The 17,276-nt window shown below is 46.0% G+C and overlaps 1 protein-coding gene across 1 annotated transcript; it reads left to right on the plus strand.

Annotated features, from left to right (window-relative positions):
• Positions 1 to 10,358: 10,358 nt before the first annotated feature.
• LOC132221118 (splicing factor 3A subunit 2-like) lies at positions 10,359 to 15,845 on the plus strand. The gene is made up of 3 exons (XM_059675053.1): positions 10,359 to 10,431; positions 13,608 to 13,683; positions 14,918 to 15,845. Exons 1-3 carry the CDS (start codon positions 10,359 to 10,361, stop codon positions 15,702 to 15,704), a joined length of 936 nt encoding a protein of 311 aa, XP_059531036.1. The 3' UTR covers positions 15,705 to 15,845.
• The last annotated feature ends 1,431 nt before the right edge of the window (positions 15,846 to 17,276 follow it).

The following is a 17,276-nucleotide window of genomic DNA, read 5'->3' on the forward strand; positions in this document are numbered from 1 at the left end:
TGAGGAAACCTTCTCAAAAGGACTACAATGATTAGCTTTTGGCTTATGTGTTTTTTGAAATTTTCCTAGCATGAAGGAATGAGAATACAATTCAAGCAAGAGGGATCTACAGCGGGTGTCTTACCAACTCTACAGGCTAGCCAAGAGAAAGAGCATCCAAGATGGCCTGCCACTCTTCCAAAGTGTCTGTGCTCTCTTTCTGCTCTCTAGTGTCATGATTCAGAAGTGCAAGACTGGAAGAGATGGGCTCCATCCAAGGAAGTCGGAAAAAGCAGAGCGTGGGTGTCCAGGTTCCATGTGAGACACTGCCAAGGAATGGTGATGAGTAGGATAGTGTGCAGAGATATGAGACAATGCACATGTGACTCTACTAACAATAACCATCCCCATTTATTGAGTCTTGGCCATACGTCAGTCACAGTGTCAAAGGCTTTGCATGCATGATCTCATCTTCCTGGCTCAACAACCCCATGATGTAAGTGCAGTTATCCTCCTTACCTTAGAGACAAGCAGACTGAGATTCAGAGAGGACAGGTCATGTTCCCAAGGTCATTCAACTGGATTGAACCCAGATATGTCTGAATCCAGAACCTATGCCCCTGCAAATGCTGTGGGGACTCTGCGATGGGAAATCTCACAGGAGGTCAAGGACTCTTAGAGTGCCTTCTTGAAGAAGATGGCATATGATCCAGGCTTTGAAGGATGAGGTCCAAGGGATGGATACCTCAAGAATATGGAGCAGGGTTCCAGTGGGAACAATCTGGATGAAGGAATAGATGAGGAAATGGTGTGGGTGTGAACGGAGGGAGTGACTCAGTTTGGCTGGAGTGTGGGAAGGGGAGCGATAAAATGGAAATACAGCTGGCCTCGATACCATGTTCTGTGTTCTTCCCACCATGTTCTTCCATAAACCCACTGCTCCTGGCATGAGGTGACTAAAAATGAAATAAGAAGTGTGATTTTTTCAACCCACATGGAAAGACAGAACCCACCAGCCCCGTGTTATTCATACTAAACAGCCTGGGTTCCCCAGAGCAGGCAGGAACACTGGAAAAAGGCCAGATTATTCAGTCCAGTTGGCCTAGTCTGAGATGGTACTTCTGCCTGGGAGAAAGAGAGAGGAGAAGATTCCTTCAATAAAAGGCCACTTGGTACAGTGACCTTCTCTGGACCCCAAATGGGAGTGTGCCATCCAAGAAGGTCATGTGTGCTCAGGTGGACAAAGAGCTTACTTTTAAAACTGAGGCACTTTTCTAGAACAGCAGTGACACACAATATACTGCGAAGAGACTTACACCTGGCATTGGAAAATGTACCACTGCTACCGCACTAAATTTGAAATAAAAATTTAGATTAAAAATATGCTTTCAGGTTCTGATAAGGATCCAAAATAAGGAAGGAGATAGGAGCCTCCACCAGTGACTTGGCTCAGCCCACCTTCTGAGAGCAGGCAGAGTGACCTTTCCCAGGCAAAACTCAGATCAAGTCACTACCAGCTCAGACCTTCCACAGCCCGCACCCCATGGAACCCAGCCTCTGCCTCACTCCCTGGGCTCACCTGCTCTAGTCATAGATGCTCACTGAACACAGCAAGAGCAGCCCTGTCTCAGGGCCCTTGCACTTGGTTCTTGCTCTGCCTCTACCCACAGACCTTTGCATGACCATCTTGCCGCCATCCAGCCCCAGATTCCATGTCTCTGCTTCAGAGAGGCCTTCTTTAACCAGGCTAGTTAAAATTATCTGTTATAGTTTTTGTCATAGCCCTCATGACTTAACTGACTTTGTGTTATTCATTTATTTGTTAGTTGTGCATGTGCATATTGTCTCTCTTCCTCCCCGTGATGTATGAGCCTGTGTGAGTCTTGCTGTGCCTTGTTTGCTCTGTTCCAGAAAGTGGCCAGCGCATGGAAGGGACTCAATGAGTATTTGTTGCTGCAGACACACTGACCCTTCATAAACAGTTTTCCACGTGTGGGTTGTTCTAGGTAATTCCTGCCCTTTCCCACTGATTAGGTCTCACAAAGACCTTTGAGGTACATCAAGAACAGGCCCTCATGAGTCTAGAAATTAGTCAGTGCCTTAAACTAATTCCTGGACTTCCCCTCCAGGTGCCTGATCCTTAGGCTCTTTTGGACTTTTGTTAAAATGATGGTGGCATGATAAAGTGCTTTGCCAGACAGGTAGGTAGGGAGGAGGACTTCCCTGAACCAGAGCAATAGGTAAAGTTCTCTCCCAATCAGGAAACCTCTAGGATAAAAGGGAGGGTGTCCTTGACCTCGGCTCGCCATGAGTGCATTGGGGACACAATACTGAGCAGAGTTTATCTCCTCCAGGAAGCCTTCAGTAATGCCTCCCTGCTGGTTTATGTCCTCCTCAACCTGCAACAACAGCCTCTACATAACTCTACCAAAGCACTAACTGCATATATTAAAATCATTGCTCTAGGTTCTGAGGACTTACATAGCAGAAACTATTTCTATTGCTCTCTGAACCCTCAGTATCTGGTTCACTGCCTGGAACATAGTAGGTGATCACTAAATGTTGAGTGGATATAATCTTAAGGTCTGCCTGAGTGAGTTCTCTGTCTTTACACCATTCCTTTCCTACAGTCTTTAGGTGGTCTTACCATGCAAACAGCTACTCAATGCCATTGGCATCCAAGACCACACCCCTGCAAAGACGACAACCCTGCACAGATGCATGGGCTGTGAGGACAAGTTCCTAAGCAACTTCACAACAAAAGGAGGAGCCCAGAGAGGTAAATCCGGGACTTGCATCATGAAGATACCATTCTATTTATGCCCTTCCCTGAAGAGAAGCAAACATATCTATAAACACAAAAGAGCATCACATACGTAAGTCTATAAGTATGCGTGTGGGGGGTTGTTTTGTGTCTTTTGTTTATGTGTGTGTGTGTGTGTATGTATGCATGTGCACACACACCTCTTTTTGGATAGAGGGTGAAGAATTTGTCGCCTACTATAAGTATCTCCCATAACATTCTGTTGGGACCATTCATTCAACAAGTATTTATTGGGTTTAGCGCCACATTTATTTGAGCGTGCTAGTAGGCAACCTTGGAAAACTGGTATTTGGTTGTTTTGTTCCTTAAGACTGCAATTCAATTGCTCCTAAAGCTACAACTCCCTCAGCCTCTGGTCTCATCTATGGCACAGCACAATCTCAATTCCTGGAACACTTACTTGGATCTTGTTATGTGCCTCGCTCTGTGCTAGTCTTTAGGGAGGATAATTGTGGCTCTGTCCTCCAGGGTTTAACACTATTGAGGTTAAATCGTATTCCCAAATATCTCAAGAGCCAAGAAGTACATTATACATATCCTAGTGGATGTAAGAAAAGCTAAGGAAGTGAGACAGAGTGTCTTTCTTTGGGCAGAGAAGACACACTTCTTGGAGTGAGAAGACACACTTCTTGGAGTGAGAAGACTTAATGAAGAAGATGCATTAAAATTTTATACTTCAAGACTATTTTTTTTCCTTTCCTACTCCATATGGGACACTCAGAATATAAGAAGATACTCATTTAAAATGGAGATAGCTGACATCTCACTACATCTTCAGCTGTCCCTCTGAAATTGTCTAAACTTAATTTCCAAGAGAACTAATTTGTTTTTTAAGTTGGCTTTGACCTCCATGCTACACTGCACTTTCATTTACTCTTTTTTAAAAAAATATACTTTATTGATTTTTTACAGAGAGGAAGGGAGAGGGATAGAGAGCTAGAAACATCGATGAGAGAGAAACATCGATCAGCTGCCTCCTGCACACCCCCTACTGGGGATGTGCCTGCAACCAAGGTATATGCCCTTGACCGGAATCGAACCTGGGACCCTTCAGTCCATAGGCCGACGCTCTATCCACTGAGCCAAACCGGTTAGGGCTCATTTACTCTTTTCCTCTCCAGCTCTGGGCTCCACTGTCTCTGAGGTTCTTCTATCATGTCCCTTAGCCTCCAAGTCCACCACTTGCCTCCTCCCCAACCTGAAACACATTCTGAACAACTCCCCCCTCGCCCCCCCCCCTGCCAAGTTTTCCATCACCAGAGAACCTTCTTATTGGCCCCCATGAGTCTGCGCTAGGTCAGCCCTACTGTGCAACCCTGCTAACCTCCTTTCTGGACCCACAGAGGTGATGTGGAAATGCATAGGTGCAGCCCTGGTGACCCCTAGTCCATTCAGCCCAACTTGCCACAATGTTATTCTTCTCTCCTGAGCATTTTCTCGAGATCTAGTCCTCTCCTCAGAGAGTCTTATTTCTCTCTCCATAGCCTGATTCTCAGTGGAAACTATGATTCTACATTTACACAAAAATCGAGCTCCCCTTTTGCTCACTTTTATTTTCTCCAGCTATACTCTAAGCAACTGAGGACAGCATCATTTTACCCTGCCTCCATTCTGGACGGTACCCAACCCTGTGCTCTGCAAACACCCGGGGATTCATTTTATTTACCTATACTTCCCTCAGAGCCTAAGAAAGGGCACTGCACATAGAGAGTCTCTTACTGAGGGTGTGTGTGTGTGTAGCATAAAATATAGAGACATCCACCCTCATGGAATCTTGGCATAACTAAGAATTCCAGGCACCAAGTATGATCTCTCCACTCTAAAGCAAACATGATATTTGCTTGTCTGGGTTCCACACACCCACTTGCTGGTATGATCGCAGTTGAAGTGTGTGTGTGGAAAAGGAAGAGGAGGCAGGGATGGGGTCCTCCATTGTCTCCATCTACTTAGGACCAGCCTCCCTGCTGAGAGCAGAGGGAAGTTAGCCGGAAGCCAGGGGTCGTGGACCAGAGGCTCTGGGACCCACACTTGGGATGTTGTCTTCCATGTTCTGGGGCATCGCCTTGTCTCATGCCCGTAAGTGGTGGGAGACCAGGACTCATCCCTTCTGGCTGATTCTTTGTACAGAATTATATTTAAAACTGCTTATTCAATGCATTTCTCCTTAGATTTATTAAGAACCAAGGAATGATGCCATATTTTAACATAGTAAGGATGCATTTTTACATAGATAAACAGCCATATATTATAGATTTCTATATATCTGTGGCAAAAATAGATTAGACCTACTTGGGAATACTCTCCATTTCATTTGGAATATAATCTATTTGAAGCCTGCATATAATTGGACACTTTTGTGGTCTGGTTTAAGAGAGCTGTCGCAAAAAGCAATTCAATATTTTATACTTAAGGTCACCATAAGAATATCAAGGGAAGTTTCCATTAACACTCAGAGTGAAATTTCTTAGAATCACATGTCTTGCCACCATATCTAAATATAGTTAGATAGATGGATTAGATATCACAGATTGCACCACCCCAAAAAAACAAACCACAAGCCAAAACAAAACAAAACACCTCTCCTTCCTTCCTCATTGCATATAAATTCTACCAACACCCAGGCACGCAGTGTGTGTGTCTGCACATGCATTTCTCTTCCTCTCTCTTCTATGGCTCAGTTCTTTATTATGAAGACCAACTTAGCATTTCCGTTTCTTTAATTTAGTTTTATATTTTTTTCACTTGCCCATTTCCCAGATCCTGAACTTTATAGAAAGATAAGGAATTCTCCATTTGAAGGACCCAGATGGTTTGTAATCACTTATCATATCTTCCCTTTAATGTTCACAAAAATCTAAATCTTCAAGAGGATCTTTGGTCCCCCTGATGCTACTTGGAAACTGAAATCTCCAGCTTAATCATCCCTCCCAGGCCAGAGAAGGTACAAGCAGATGTTGCACCCTATAGACCTGAATTTTCTAGGCCAGTGGTTGTCCTTCCTTCCTCCCAGGTCACTGAAGCTAACAGAATGTCTTCTTGGTTGGGGGATGAGATGTCTCATAAATACTTTTTAAAATCCTTCTAGGAAGAGAAAAGTGCATCTTGTCTGTCTCTTACCTCTGCTCCTATCCCAACAAACAGGTCTGAGCACACAGATGCCTCTGGCCTCCAGCTTAAACTTGTCTGACGTAGCTTAGAGGGGGAATCACTGAAGGTTTAGTTGTCGCCTTTAAGAGAATCAAGGTTAGGGCCAGACTAGATGACAACTGTCCTCTCCCTGAGGGACAAGAAATAAAACCAAAGGTCCTGGGGTCCTACTGAGGGATTGGTCTCACCAAAGACAGCCCTCAAGTTCTCTGCACCGGTCTGTAACCCACTTAGGCATAGGCTGTTCCTCAGAAACACTTGTGTCTCTATTTCAGGGAGAGGGGAACCAACCATAACCATCTAGAGAGAAAGGCTTATGGAGAAACAAGAAGCTCATCTACCTCCGTCCACTATTCTGAGTTTGACTTGTTCCTCTTTCTTACCCACTAGCCAGAAAGGGACAGGTGGGTGTCATGAATTTCTGTCAGAAAGACCATGTGAGCAAAGACTTCGCAATGACAAACAGCAGCTGTCTGCCAGGAACTGCAAGCAGGTCCTTATTGATGGGCAGAAGCATGAGCCAGGGAGTGTTGAGATCAAGTTGGGAGGTAGGTGGGGCCATCATATCAGAACTTAAACTGTCCTGTCGGGAGTGGGAATAAAAAACCTATAAGGAATTCTATGTAAGAGAATACCATGAGCTTGTTTACATTTAAAATGTGTTTATTTAAAAATTGTTTATTTTGACATAATTTCAGTCTTACAGAAAAGTATCAAAAATAGTATAAAGAATTCTTGGGTACCCTTTACATAGAATCACCCAGATCTCTCTCTCTCTCTCTCTCTCTCTCTCTCTCTCTCTCTCTCTGTATTTAAAGATATAGATGCATAGATAAAAATGTATGTTTAGGAAAAAGAAAATAAAACATAGATAGACAGATATAAATATATAGGTATATGTATCTACCTATGTGTATATATATATATATATATATATATATATATATATATATATGGCTGGTAACATATGTATGTACATACTAGAGGCCCGATGCATGAAATTTGTGCAAGAGTAGGCCTTTGCAGCCGGGATGGCTGCCTGGATCCCTCCCTCCCAACTGTGGCGGCTGCCTCCATCCTGCAGCTACAGCCCTGGCTTTTGCTGGAAGGTCATCTGGAAGGATGTCAGCTCTAATTAACATATTACACTTTTATTATTATAGATATGTATGTACACATATATCTATATATCCATATCTATTTATCTATCTGTGTTTTTTGCCTTATTGTACCTGAACATTTTGAGAGTAAATTGCAGAAGTGATTCTCTTTGCCCATAAATACCTCTGTGTATATTTCCTAAAAACGAGAAATTCTCTTACATTTGCCCTTTAAAATGATCCTTTGGCTTCTGTCTGGAAGATGGCTTGCAGCTAGAGAGACTGCAGATGGGGAAATGGGAGAGGAGATCTCTTCGGCAGCCAAGGCAAGAGCTGATGAGGGCCAGACCAGACCAGGCTGGAGGCTTCCGAAAATCTCATACATGATGTGTGATACACATTACACATCCAGGTGATGCATTGATGGGACATGGTAGACGGTGGGATGTTGCCAGAGGTGGTGTCAGGTTTCTGGTCAGATCTGCTGGGCAGGTGGTAGGTGGTGATGGAGCTGTTCTCCGAAATGGGGCATGAGCAGCGGGAGGGAGGGCAAGTTTGGTTCTGGACATGGTGAGACCAATGTGCTTTGAGACACCCAGATGGAGATATTTAAGAGGCACCTGGATGTACCATGGATCTGAAGCACAAGGCAGAGTCTGGGCTGGAAACACAGATCTGCAAGTCGTTCCTGTCAAAGTGGTCATTCGGAACACAGGAGTGAGATCCCCGAGGGGGCCAGGAGCCTGCAGGCAGCTGGGTCCCTGTTGAAACTCAATCTTTCCGGGACCTCATTCTACATCTTGGGGTCATGTAGAACACAGTGAAGCCGTAGTCCCCTGGGGCAGCAAGTACCTCAGAATGTCCCTGTCCCTATCATGACAGTGAAACCACTGGTTACGCACATGGGAAAGCCAGGTGGCTGAGGAGCTGGCTGTAGGGGCTTTGGAGGTGAATTACTCCCTTATACTGGTGCTTCCTAAAAGTCAGGAAGGAGACAGGCAGTTTGAAGGGGCTTATCCTTTCTGATCTGAGAGGCTGGGTAAAGGCAAGAGAAGCGTGTCTCCCTGTGTCCTGGAGAGTCAAGAAGACAGGGGTGGGGTGTGGGTGCCAACAAGCCTGGTCCTGCCATCATTGCAAAGGTCTGACTTCGCGTGGGGAGGTGGGGGTGGTGCAGGCAGGAGTGAGGAAGACTCTCCTGCTAAGATTTTGACATCAACCAAACCTGTTTCATTTGTTGGTTTGTTTGGGTTTGGTTCAGTCGGTTTGGTTTTTGATCAGGTATCTAGAGTTCAAGTCCTCCCGCTGGCATTTTATAAAATGTGACCTCATTTAAGTCACTTCCCTTTTCCATACTTATCCATGAAAAGACTGGATGTACCACATTAATGGTACCAGATTTGGAGGTTTCACTATGTAATCAGTAAAGAGGACCAATGTTTTATTTTACTGAGTAAGAAAAAGAGCCTTTACAACCTCCATCCCTTCTGTAAACAAAGATCACTTTAACACCAATAGCTCCGGAAAGAGTATAGTCTCAAAAAGCAAACAAAAAGTAAGACCTTCCAAAGAAATAAAACTCAGCAGCCTATACCAACCTCTGGAAAATGTAGGAACACTCCCTATTTATTTCTCGGTGGCTTGTTGGGAATGTCATTGAGTGATGACAGTCCTTGGACCAGGAATTGAGAATGTTCACTCTGATTACTGGGCTCCTTCCTGCTCTGGCACCTGTTAGTCTAGACGCTTGCTGTCCCCTGACTAAGTCCTGCTACCAGGAAGGAGAACTGGCCTGAGGAGACCTGGCACTTCGGCTTCTTACCCTCCTTGTCTAGTGTTCAGTGCAAACCTGGCTCCCAGCAGGGGCCACTCCCTCCTTCCATCCCTCATCATGCCGTCCTGTATCGCGGCCCAGCCTCAGCTGGCTGCGTGCCCTGCTGAGCCAGACACACATGTGGGAATAGGACCTGTTTTTCCTTTCCCTCCTCCCTGCCCTCATCTCTACATCCCTATTCTTGTCACTTAGAATCAAGACGTCTCCCTCCCCTCCCTTTCCTCAGTCCTCCATCCTGTGAATTCTTAGTTCCAGATCATTTTTTAAACATATAAGGCTATATTAAACATGGTTATTCAGTTATATACGATGGGGTTTGTCATGTGACTTTTATAGCTTTATTTCATCTTTTAAATTTATTTTTCATTACAGGTGGCATACAATATCATATTAGTTTCAGGTGTACAACAACATAGTGATTCAACATTTATATACCTTACAAAGTGGTCACTGCAATAAGTCTAGTAACCGTCTGTCACCACACACAGTTATTATGATATTATTGACTCTCTTGCCTGTGCTGTACATTACATCCCCATGGCTTTCCTATAACTAGAAGTGGGTGCTTCTTAATCCCTGTCCCCTTTTATAGCCATCCTTCGCCCCTCGCCCCTCCAGCAACCATCAGTTTGTCCTCTGTATCTAGGAGTCTGTTTTCTTCTTTATGTAAGTGAGGTCATACAGTATTTGTCTTTCTCTGTCTGACTTATTTTACTTAGCATAATACCCTGTGAATCCATCCATGTTATCACAAGTGGCAAGATTTCATTCTTTTTTTATGGTTGAGTAACATGCCATTGTATATACACATCACATCTTTTTGGTCCACTCGCCCATCGATGGACATCTTGGTTACATCCATATCTTGGCTGCTGAGAACAATACTGCAGTGAGTCAAGGTCATTTTTAACCCTGTGCTTCCCTTTCCACCTCTACTGCTGCCATCTTAGCTCTGGTCCTTATCATTTCTTCTCCCCCAATACCTCGCCCTGCCTCCATCCTACCCACCCTCTGCCCTTCTCCCAGCTCACTGTGCGTACTGCTGCCAAGCAAGTCTTCAAACACCCTCTTTCAGTCTGTCCCTCCTTTGATTCCCAGTCCCCACGGGCAAATCATACTGTGTTTACACCTGGGAAGGGCCTTAGGGATTATCATGTCTTACAAAGTAGAAAATCTGAACCTCAGAAAGAAGACACCAGTGGTCCAAAAGCACACAGATAATTGTTTCTAGATCCAGAAGGCTAACCAGGCCTTCTAAATATAAGCCAATGCCTATCTATATGCCTATGCCAACCAATAGAATTTTTAAAATTTAGAGGGGTAAGGTTGGGTTGGTGGGGGGGGGGGGGTGGAGGAGATCTGTAATATTGTCAAATATATATATATATAGTGTTCCATAAAGGGCTACTTCTGCACTGTTTGAAGCAAGAACTGTACCAAGTGCCAGGACACAAAGGAAGCCAATGTTTCTGCACCAATGGGCCCACAGTCTCAGAGCTTGTCATGTCCTCCTCGATGCGTGACTGTCAACACCAGCCTGGCCCAGCAGGGTAACCACTCCTCTGAGCTCCTGTGCCACCCTGTCCCATCCCATTCCTCAGGTCCTGACTCATGGCGTCTGCCTCCTCAAGGACACCGGAGTGATGCCTGCATAGTGTGGCCATCAGTTAACTCATGAGTTTTATGTTAAATCCATTGATCTTTCTTTGCATGAACCCTAATCACTTACAGAAGTCTTTTTGTGGTAGAATCAGCTACTTCAAGAATGTATCACTTCTACAACCAGAGGACAGAAAGGAAATAGTCAACCTGAGAGCCACCAATGAAACCAAATGCTCCTCTGGTCATTTGGGTGGTATTATTCATTGGCTTCAATTCCCCAAGAAGATCACAGGCTCCTTGAGGGCTCTCAGTTCCCCAGCACCCAGAGTACCTGGCGGGGGTCGGTTTTCTGTGCATGGGATGACCGACTAGGTCCCTGGGTAGCTAAGCATCTGCCCTGCTACCCAGCTAGGCCCTGGTCCTCTCGGGCTATATGTGCTAACAGGTGTCTGGAACCATAGGGCATCCCTCCTGCCCCCCAAAAAATGTATACAGAGACTTTGAATAATTATAAAGGCAGTGTTTATTAAAATACATTTCATTTTCAACGCTGAGTTGTTAGCTGTGAAAGTGTGTATACATTTGGGGGAACATCCTATAGAAACTGAGCAGTCTTTGGCTTGCAAAGACATCCTGGGGAATAGGTCCCTCTCCCACCTCCTTCCTCTAATACATACTCCTCATCCTCACTACCTCACTGCCATGTTCATATTCCTGCAAGTAAAACGAAGATGAGATGAACCCTAAGGAAAACCTGAAGGAGAAAATGTACTTGGGGGCCAAATGGAGCCTTTGCAATGGGCGGGAGACAAAGGAAGTAGAGGCTGTATGCCTGGGAGATGAGGGCCTGTGGCAGGGACATCCACATTCTATCCCATTAGCCTTACTGAGAACTGGCCTCATGCCCCCATAAACACCTGGGGCTGTTGGAATGTGTGTGTGTGTGTGTGTGTGTGGTGTGTGGGTGTGTGTGTATGTGTATGTGTGTGTGTGTGGTGTGTGTGTATGTGTATGTGTGTGTGTGTGTGGTGTGTGTGTGTCTCTCTGTGTGTGTGTGTGGTGTGTGTGTCTGTGTGTGTGTGGTGTGTGTGTGTGTGTGTGTGTGTGGTGTGTGTGTGTGTGTGTGTGTGGTGTGTGTGTGGTGTGTGTGTGTGTGTGTGTGTGGTGTGTGTGTGTGTGTGTGTGTGTGTGGTGTGTGTGTGTGTGAAGAGAGACAGAGGATTGAGGAAGACAGAGTGGATGCTCATGAAGGCCAATAATACCACCCAAATGCCTAGAGGAGCTTTTGGTTTCATTGGTGGCTCCCAGGATGCCTATTCCATTTTTGACCTCTGGTTGTAGAAGCAATGCATTCGCAAGGTAGCTGATTCCATCACAAAAAGACTGCGCTGAGTGATTGGGGATCATGCACAGAAAGATCAAGGAATTTCACACAAAACTCATGAGTTAGCTGATGGCCACACTATGCAGACATCGCTCTGGTGTCCTTCTGGTTTAATTTCTCCAGCTAATCCCAGTCAGACAATGAGAAAATAACTGCAAGATTTGGAAGGAGGAGGAGCATAAGAGGATCTGATTAGTTTTATTCTCCCATCCCACACACAGGACCAGTTCTGAGAGCTGCAGATCACACTATGTCCAAGTGTTCCCCTTCCCAGGGAGGCCTGGATGGCGCTGGGTCTCTCTCAGGTACTAGCCCAAGCCTGAGTGCCCAGGGGGTCAGGACTGTGGTGTAAGTGAGAGACCATTCATTTCCAAGCCTGTGTCCTGGTTGTGGCAGTGTGACATCCCAAGATCTTGGGATAGTGTAAGGCTTTCAGTAGAGCAATGACTAAATTCCATGTCTGAAATTGAAACCGCGCAACCCTCAGGACTAGCTAGGCTATTTCCAGTTCTCTCAGCCAAGGTGTTATGACACTGGGTGGCAAGTGCCACTACTTGCCTTTAAATTTTGCAGCTACCTATTCCATACTTCTCAGGGTGTGTCTTGCCCTAGTATTCAGAGCCCAGCTCCATGGAGCAACCAACACTGGTTGAGCACTTATGTTGTGCCAAACACTATGCATGTTCTTTACACGTGTTTCCCATTTTAATCTGACTGATGACATGCAGCATGATGTTTTCTTCCTCTCCAGCAGATGGGGAAACTGAGGCTCAAAGACATTAAGTGCCCAAGGTCACCCAACGGGGAAAGGTGAGAACCCCAACCTGAGCACCACTTGCAGGTTTTGTAGAGATATGATTTATCCTTTTTCAGGCACGTGGAGAGCATCCCAACCTGTGTCATCCCTCTTTGTCCTGGAATCCGGACCAGGAGAGTCAGGACTGGGTATCTCAGAGCTCAGGATCTAGGAGCAGCCCAGGTGACTCCTCCAGGAGGTCATTCTAAGTCAGTGCTTCTTGGTTCCTCCACCCACTCCACCTCCTAATAATCATTTGCTGGGAAACCAGGGAGTCTAGGTGACGTATACACACATACGTAAAGAGATGGGGAGGTTCATACTGTCTGCTGTAACCTCCCAGTTTCTTTTAATGGACCCTAATGATTTTCTCTATTCCAGCAGGACAGAGGGCTATGGCCTCAATTTATTGTTTAACTAATTATAGGCAAAGACCCCAAGCCATTTCCCATCCGTTTAGGTGAATGTAGCTCTGAGTCTTGTTAAGTCAAAGTCATAGCATGGCTGAGTTTAATGGGCTTCCCAGATAGCCACTCACCCCCTCAGTTGCTAAGTTTCCCTTCTAACAATGCTCTCTGTATACCCCACCGAGCCCACCACCTCCTCTCCACCAACCAGAACATCCCTGAAAGCTCCCCTCACCCCCTACACATTCAGCACTGTCCTGAATGCTCCTTGGGACCATCCCAGATGCCAAGGTTCTAAGTCAAAAGTGACAAGTGGGTTTGGAAATCCAAAGCAGCCAGAACTTGTAAAGTGATGGGGAGGAGTGGTCAGGCCAGAGTGAAGGCACCGTCATCCCCAAGTCCCGCCATGCCCAGAGGGTGGCTGCCAGACCTGGGGATGAGTAAAACCTAAAATTTGAGGAAGGACAGTTGGATCCTAATGTAACTAGGGACTAATTAGGACACCCCAGTCCTAGGCTACCTAGTGGCCTTGGGCAGGTATAAAAGGTGGACAGGCTCAGAGCATCTCATACCGCTTGGCACTGCCACACTTCAGAAGCTCCTGTGAACTTGGGTAAGTCTGGCAATGTAGCGCTGCTCCTCGCAGCCTGGCTCCACAGGCTCCCAAACTCTGACCAGGAGCTGAGGCTGGAGCTCTGGGTGGTTTGGGCATCAATCTCCTTTGTATCCTTTGGGACCAATCTGGCTCTGTATGCAAGTCCTGTGAGGATTGTGGGAAGGTGGGCTGAGATGGGGGTGTGTCTGCTCAGAGGCCTGTGTCCTAGCTGGTGTTGAATCTTGCCAGGTTCAAGACAGACGTGGTAGAAGGAGAAGGGTGCACCAGGTATGGGGCAGAGCGACCTTCAGAACTGCCCTTTAAGGGAGAGGTGGATTCAGGGGGAAGGATAGCAGGCTCTCAGTGAGTGGAAGTGCAGAGGCCCGAGGAGGACAGAACAACAGGGACAAGAGGATGTGTCACAGTGGCCAGGTCTCGCTCCAGGAATCAGGGACCCTGATTTCCACTGGCCTCCTCTTGGTGCTGAGTGGCTGGGGGACAATTACTTCACTCTCTGAGTTTTGCTTCCTTCGCTGTAATTAAGAATTGAAAAGGTCCATTTCATCTCTAGATGCCGCTTTACTATAACTTCTCTTGGAGTGTATTAAAGATGGCTCTTTGCACCCTTTTTGAATTTTCAGAAATTAACTTAATAAATTGAAACACACAGTGCTTATCATGAGGTAGGTACTCTCTGTGTCAACAAACTCACATAAACATGCATGCATTTACATATGTATGTATGCACCTTTGTATGTATGTATTTTTATATAATTGTTAATTCTTACAATAGCTCTGAGAGAAATGAGTGCAGAAAGTTAAGTAACTTGTTCAGTTACACAGCTAGTTAATACTTTTTCCAGGCCTCAGATTCTTAGTAAACCTGGTCCAGATGCCATAGTCTTTGCCCTAACAGCATATTACTTTTGTTGTCTTTCTCCCCAACTTTTCTACTCTCCCTTTCTCATTTATTTTTTGTTTACTTCCCTTCCCTGTCTCCCTTCCTCCCTACCTCCCTCCCTTCTGTTCTTTATTCGTCTCAGAAAGGGTTGAAATGCTTTATAAAACATTTAGCTACAATTTATATCACACACACACACACACACACACACACACACACACACACACACATTAAATTAGGAAGGTGATCAAGGGGCAAAGGAAAAGCAGAGCAGGACATGAACTTGGCAGGAGGTTCACCTGTGCCAGGAGGCTGTAAGCGTTCCTCACTTTTGTGTCTTTCTTCTTTCAGTTGCACATCCAGCCCAGAATGTCTCAGCAGAAGCAGAAGCAGTGCTTCCCCCCTATTCAGCAGTGCTGCGTCCCACCCACCAAGTGCTGCCCCCCACCTCAGCAGTGCTGCCCCCCACCTCAGCAGTGCTGCCCCCCACCCATCCAGTGCTGCCCCCCACCTCAGCAGTGCTGCCCCCCACCCATCCAGTGCTGCCCCCCACCTCAGCAGTGCTGCCCCCCACCCATCCAGTGCTGCCCCCCACCCAAGCAGTGCTGCCCCCCACCCAAGCAGTGCTGCCCCCCACCCAAGCAGTGCTGCCCTCCACCCAAGCAGTGCTGCCCACCACCTAAGCAGTGCTGCCCCCCACCCATCCAGTGCTGCCCCCCACCCAAGCAGTGCTGCCCCCCACCCAAGCAGTGCTGCCCTCCACCCAAGCAGTGCTGCCCTCCACCCAAGCAGTGCTGCCCCCCACCCAAGCAGTGCTGCCCTCCACCTCAGCAGTGCTGCCCCCCACCCAAGCAGTGCTGCCCACCACCCAAGCAGTGCTGCCCCCCACCCAAGCAGTGCTGACTCCCACGCCAGCAGTGCCAGATGTACAGGTAGAAATAAGCCTGGACATGTGACCAGAGGCCAAGACCCAGGAAAAGCAGAGAGCAAGGAGTCAACCCCTTCCTTCAACCGCCAGATGCCAGCCATACTCACCCTCACCAGGAAGAAGGCAGCACCAGGATGGCAGCTTCCTCCATCTCTACCACTTATTAACTGGCAGCTGCAATTTCCATATCAGACAAGGATCTGGTCCTAAACTGTATAATCATCTTTGCTGACATGTACCTACATCGCCCTGTCGACTTCTTGGAAACCTGGCTAGACTGCTCAGACTTTCCCTCAGACTGTTCCATCTGCTCCTGTTTTCCAAAGAATTAAATGTAATTCCTCTGGCACTGATGTCTGATTGTTTTGTTGTGTGACAATTTTACATTCCTGCAGATTTGATATTTGGCTCCTCAAAGCAGAGTCTCCAGGCGAGGGCTACATAGTGGAGGAGAAAGACTGAGCCAAATCAATTGTAATTCAGAGAACAAGCTCCAAGGGCTTATGGGTCAAAGGCATTGAGAATAGGGCCTTATACATTCACCCACAAGTAAAAGAAAAGGTCAAAGTTTTTTCAAGTTAACCAAATTTATAGTTTGAAGAAAGTCTATGCAAATATCGTATAACCAACACACATGTATGCAGTGGCATTATTTGATTGAGATCATAGTTCCCATTTTTCTTCAGTTGAGGATGATCTTGAACTATTTCCCCCATCAACCTCCTATTTTCAATTCCATAAATTTATGGGTGATTGAGGGAGCCAGATAATTCGGACCCACAAGTAATCCAAACTTCTTCATTCTATTTCTTCCACTACCCCCAAATCACATCCATCCATCTCCACCAAACCTTTCTCTTAAAAAATAGTCTACAAATTAGCATATTTGAACCTCCTCTTCTACACCTCTCTTCCCTTTCATGCCTTGGCTCCAGGGGAGTCACTGCGGATCAGCAGAAGTACCCAGAAGGAGGCATCAGGAAAAATAACATAAATTAAAACTCTGGGTTATCCTCAACATGTATTATAGGCCCTGGAGAATGTTCTTAGCTAAAGACCAAAGCTTTTTGCATTGCTTCTCTGGATGGCTGGGATCTTAGTCCTCCATTAGACATTCTTCAATGACTTTGAACTATGTTCCATCCACCCAGACAGCCATCCACCCATCCAGTCATCCACCCATCCACCTATCCACACATTCACCTATCCACCCATTCACCCATCTACCCATTCACCCATCCATCCATCCTTCTATTAATGGACTCATTCCATCCATCAACACATCAGTACACCTTTAGTAAGCAACTCCCCTTTCATTTACTCAGAATATGATGGGTGCCATGAATGGACCCAGAGGGTATTATGCCAATTGAAATAAATCAGACAGAGGAAAACAAATACTGTATGATTTTACTTAGATGTGGAATCCAAAGAAGAAAACAAATGAACAAACAAAACAGACTCCTGGATACAGAGAACAAACTGATGAATGCTTGTGTGGAGGGCTTGGAAAGATGGGTGAAAAGGAGGAAAGGGATTAAGAAGCCCAGAACATAGCACAAGGCCATGGGCCTCTTGGCTTAAGCAGGCCCATAAAAAGACCTAACTGAGACCCCTGAGATAAGAATGAGACATAAGTTGGCATCCAATTAAGGAATGACTGGGCAGGACGGGTTCCTCATTTCTGTCCTCAGAGTTCAGAGGCGATAAGAGAGGAGAAAATGAGGGCTGTTGAGGGGAGGAAGGAGAACTTGGCCATCTCTGAAATCATGGCATCAACCA

This window comes from Myotis daubentonii, chromosome 18 (genome assembly GCF_963259705.1).
Source record: "Myotis daubentonii chromosome 18, mMyoDau2.1, whole genome shotgun sequence".
Lineage (NCBI taxonomy): Eukaryota > Metazoa > Chordata > Mammalia > Chiroptera > Vespertilionidae > Myotis > Myotis daubentonii.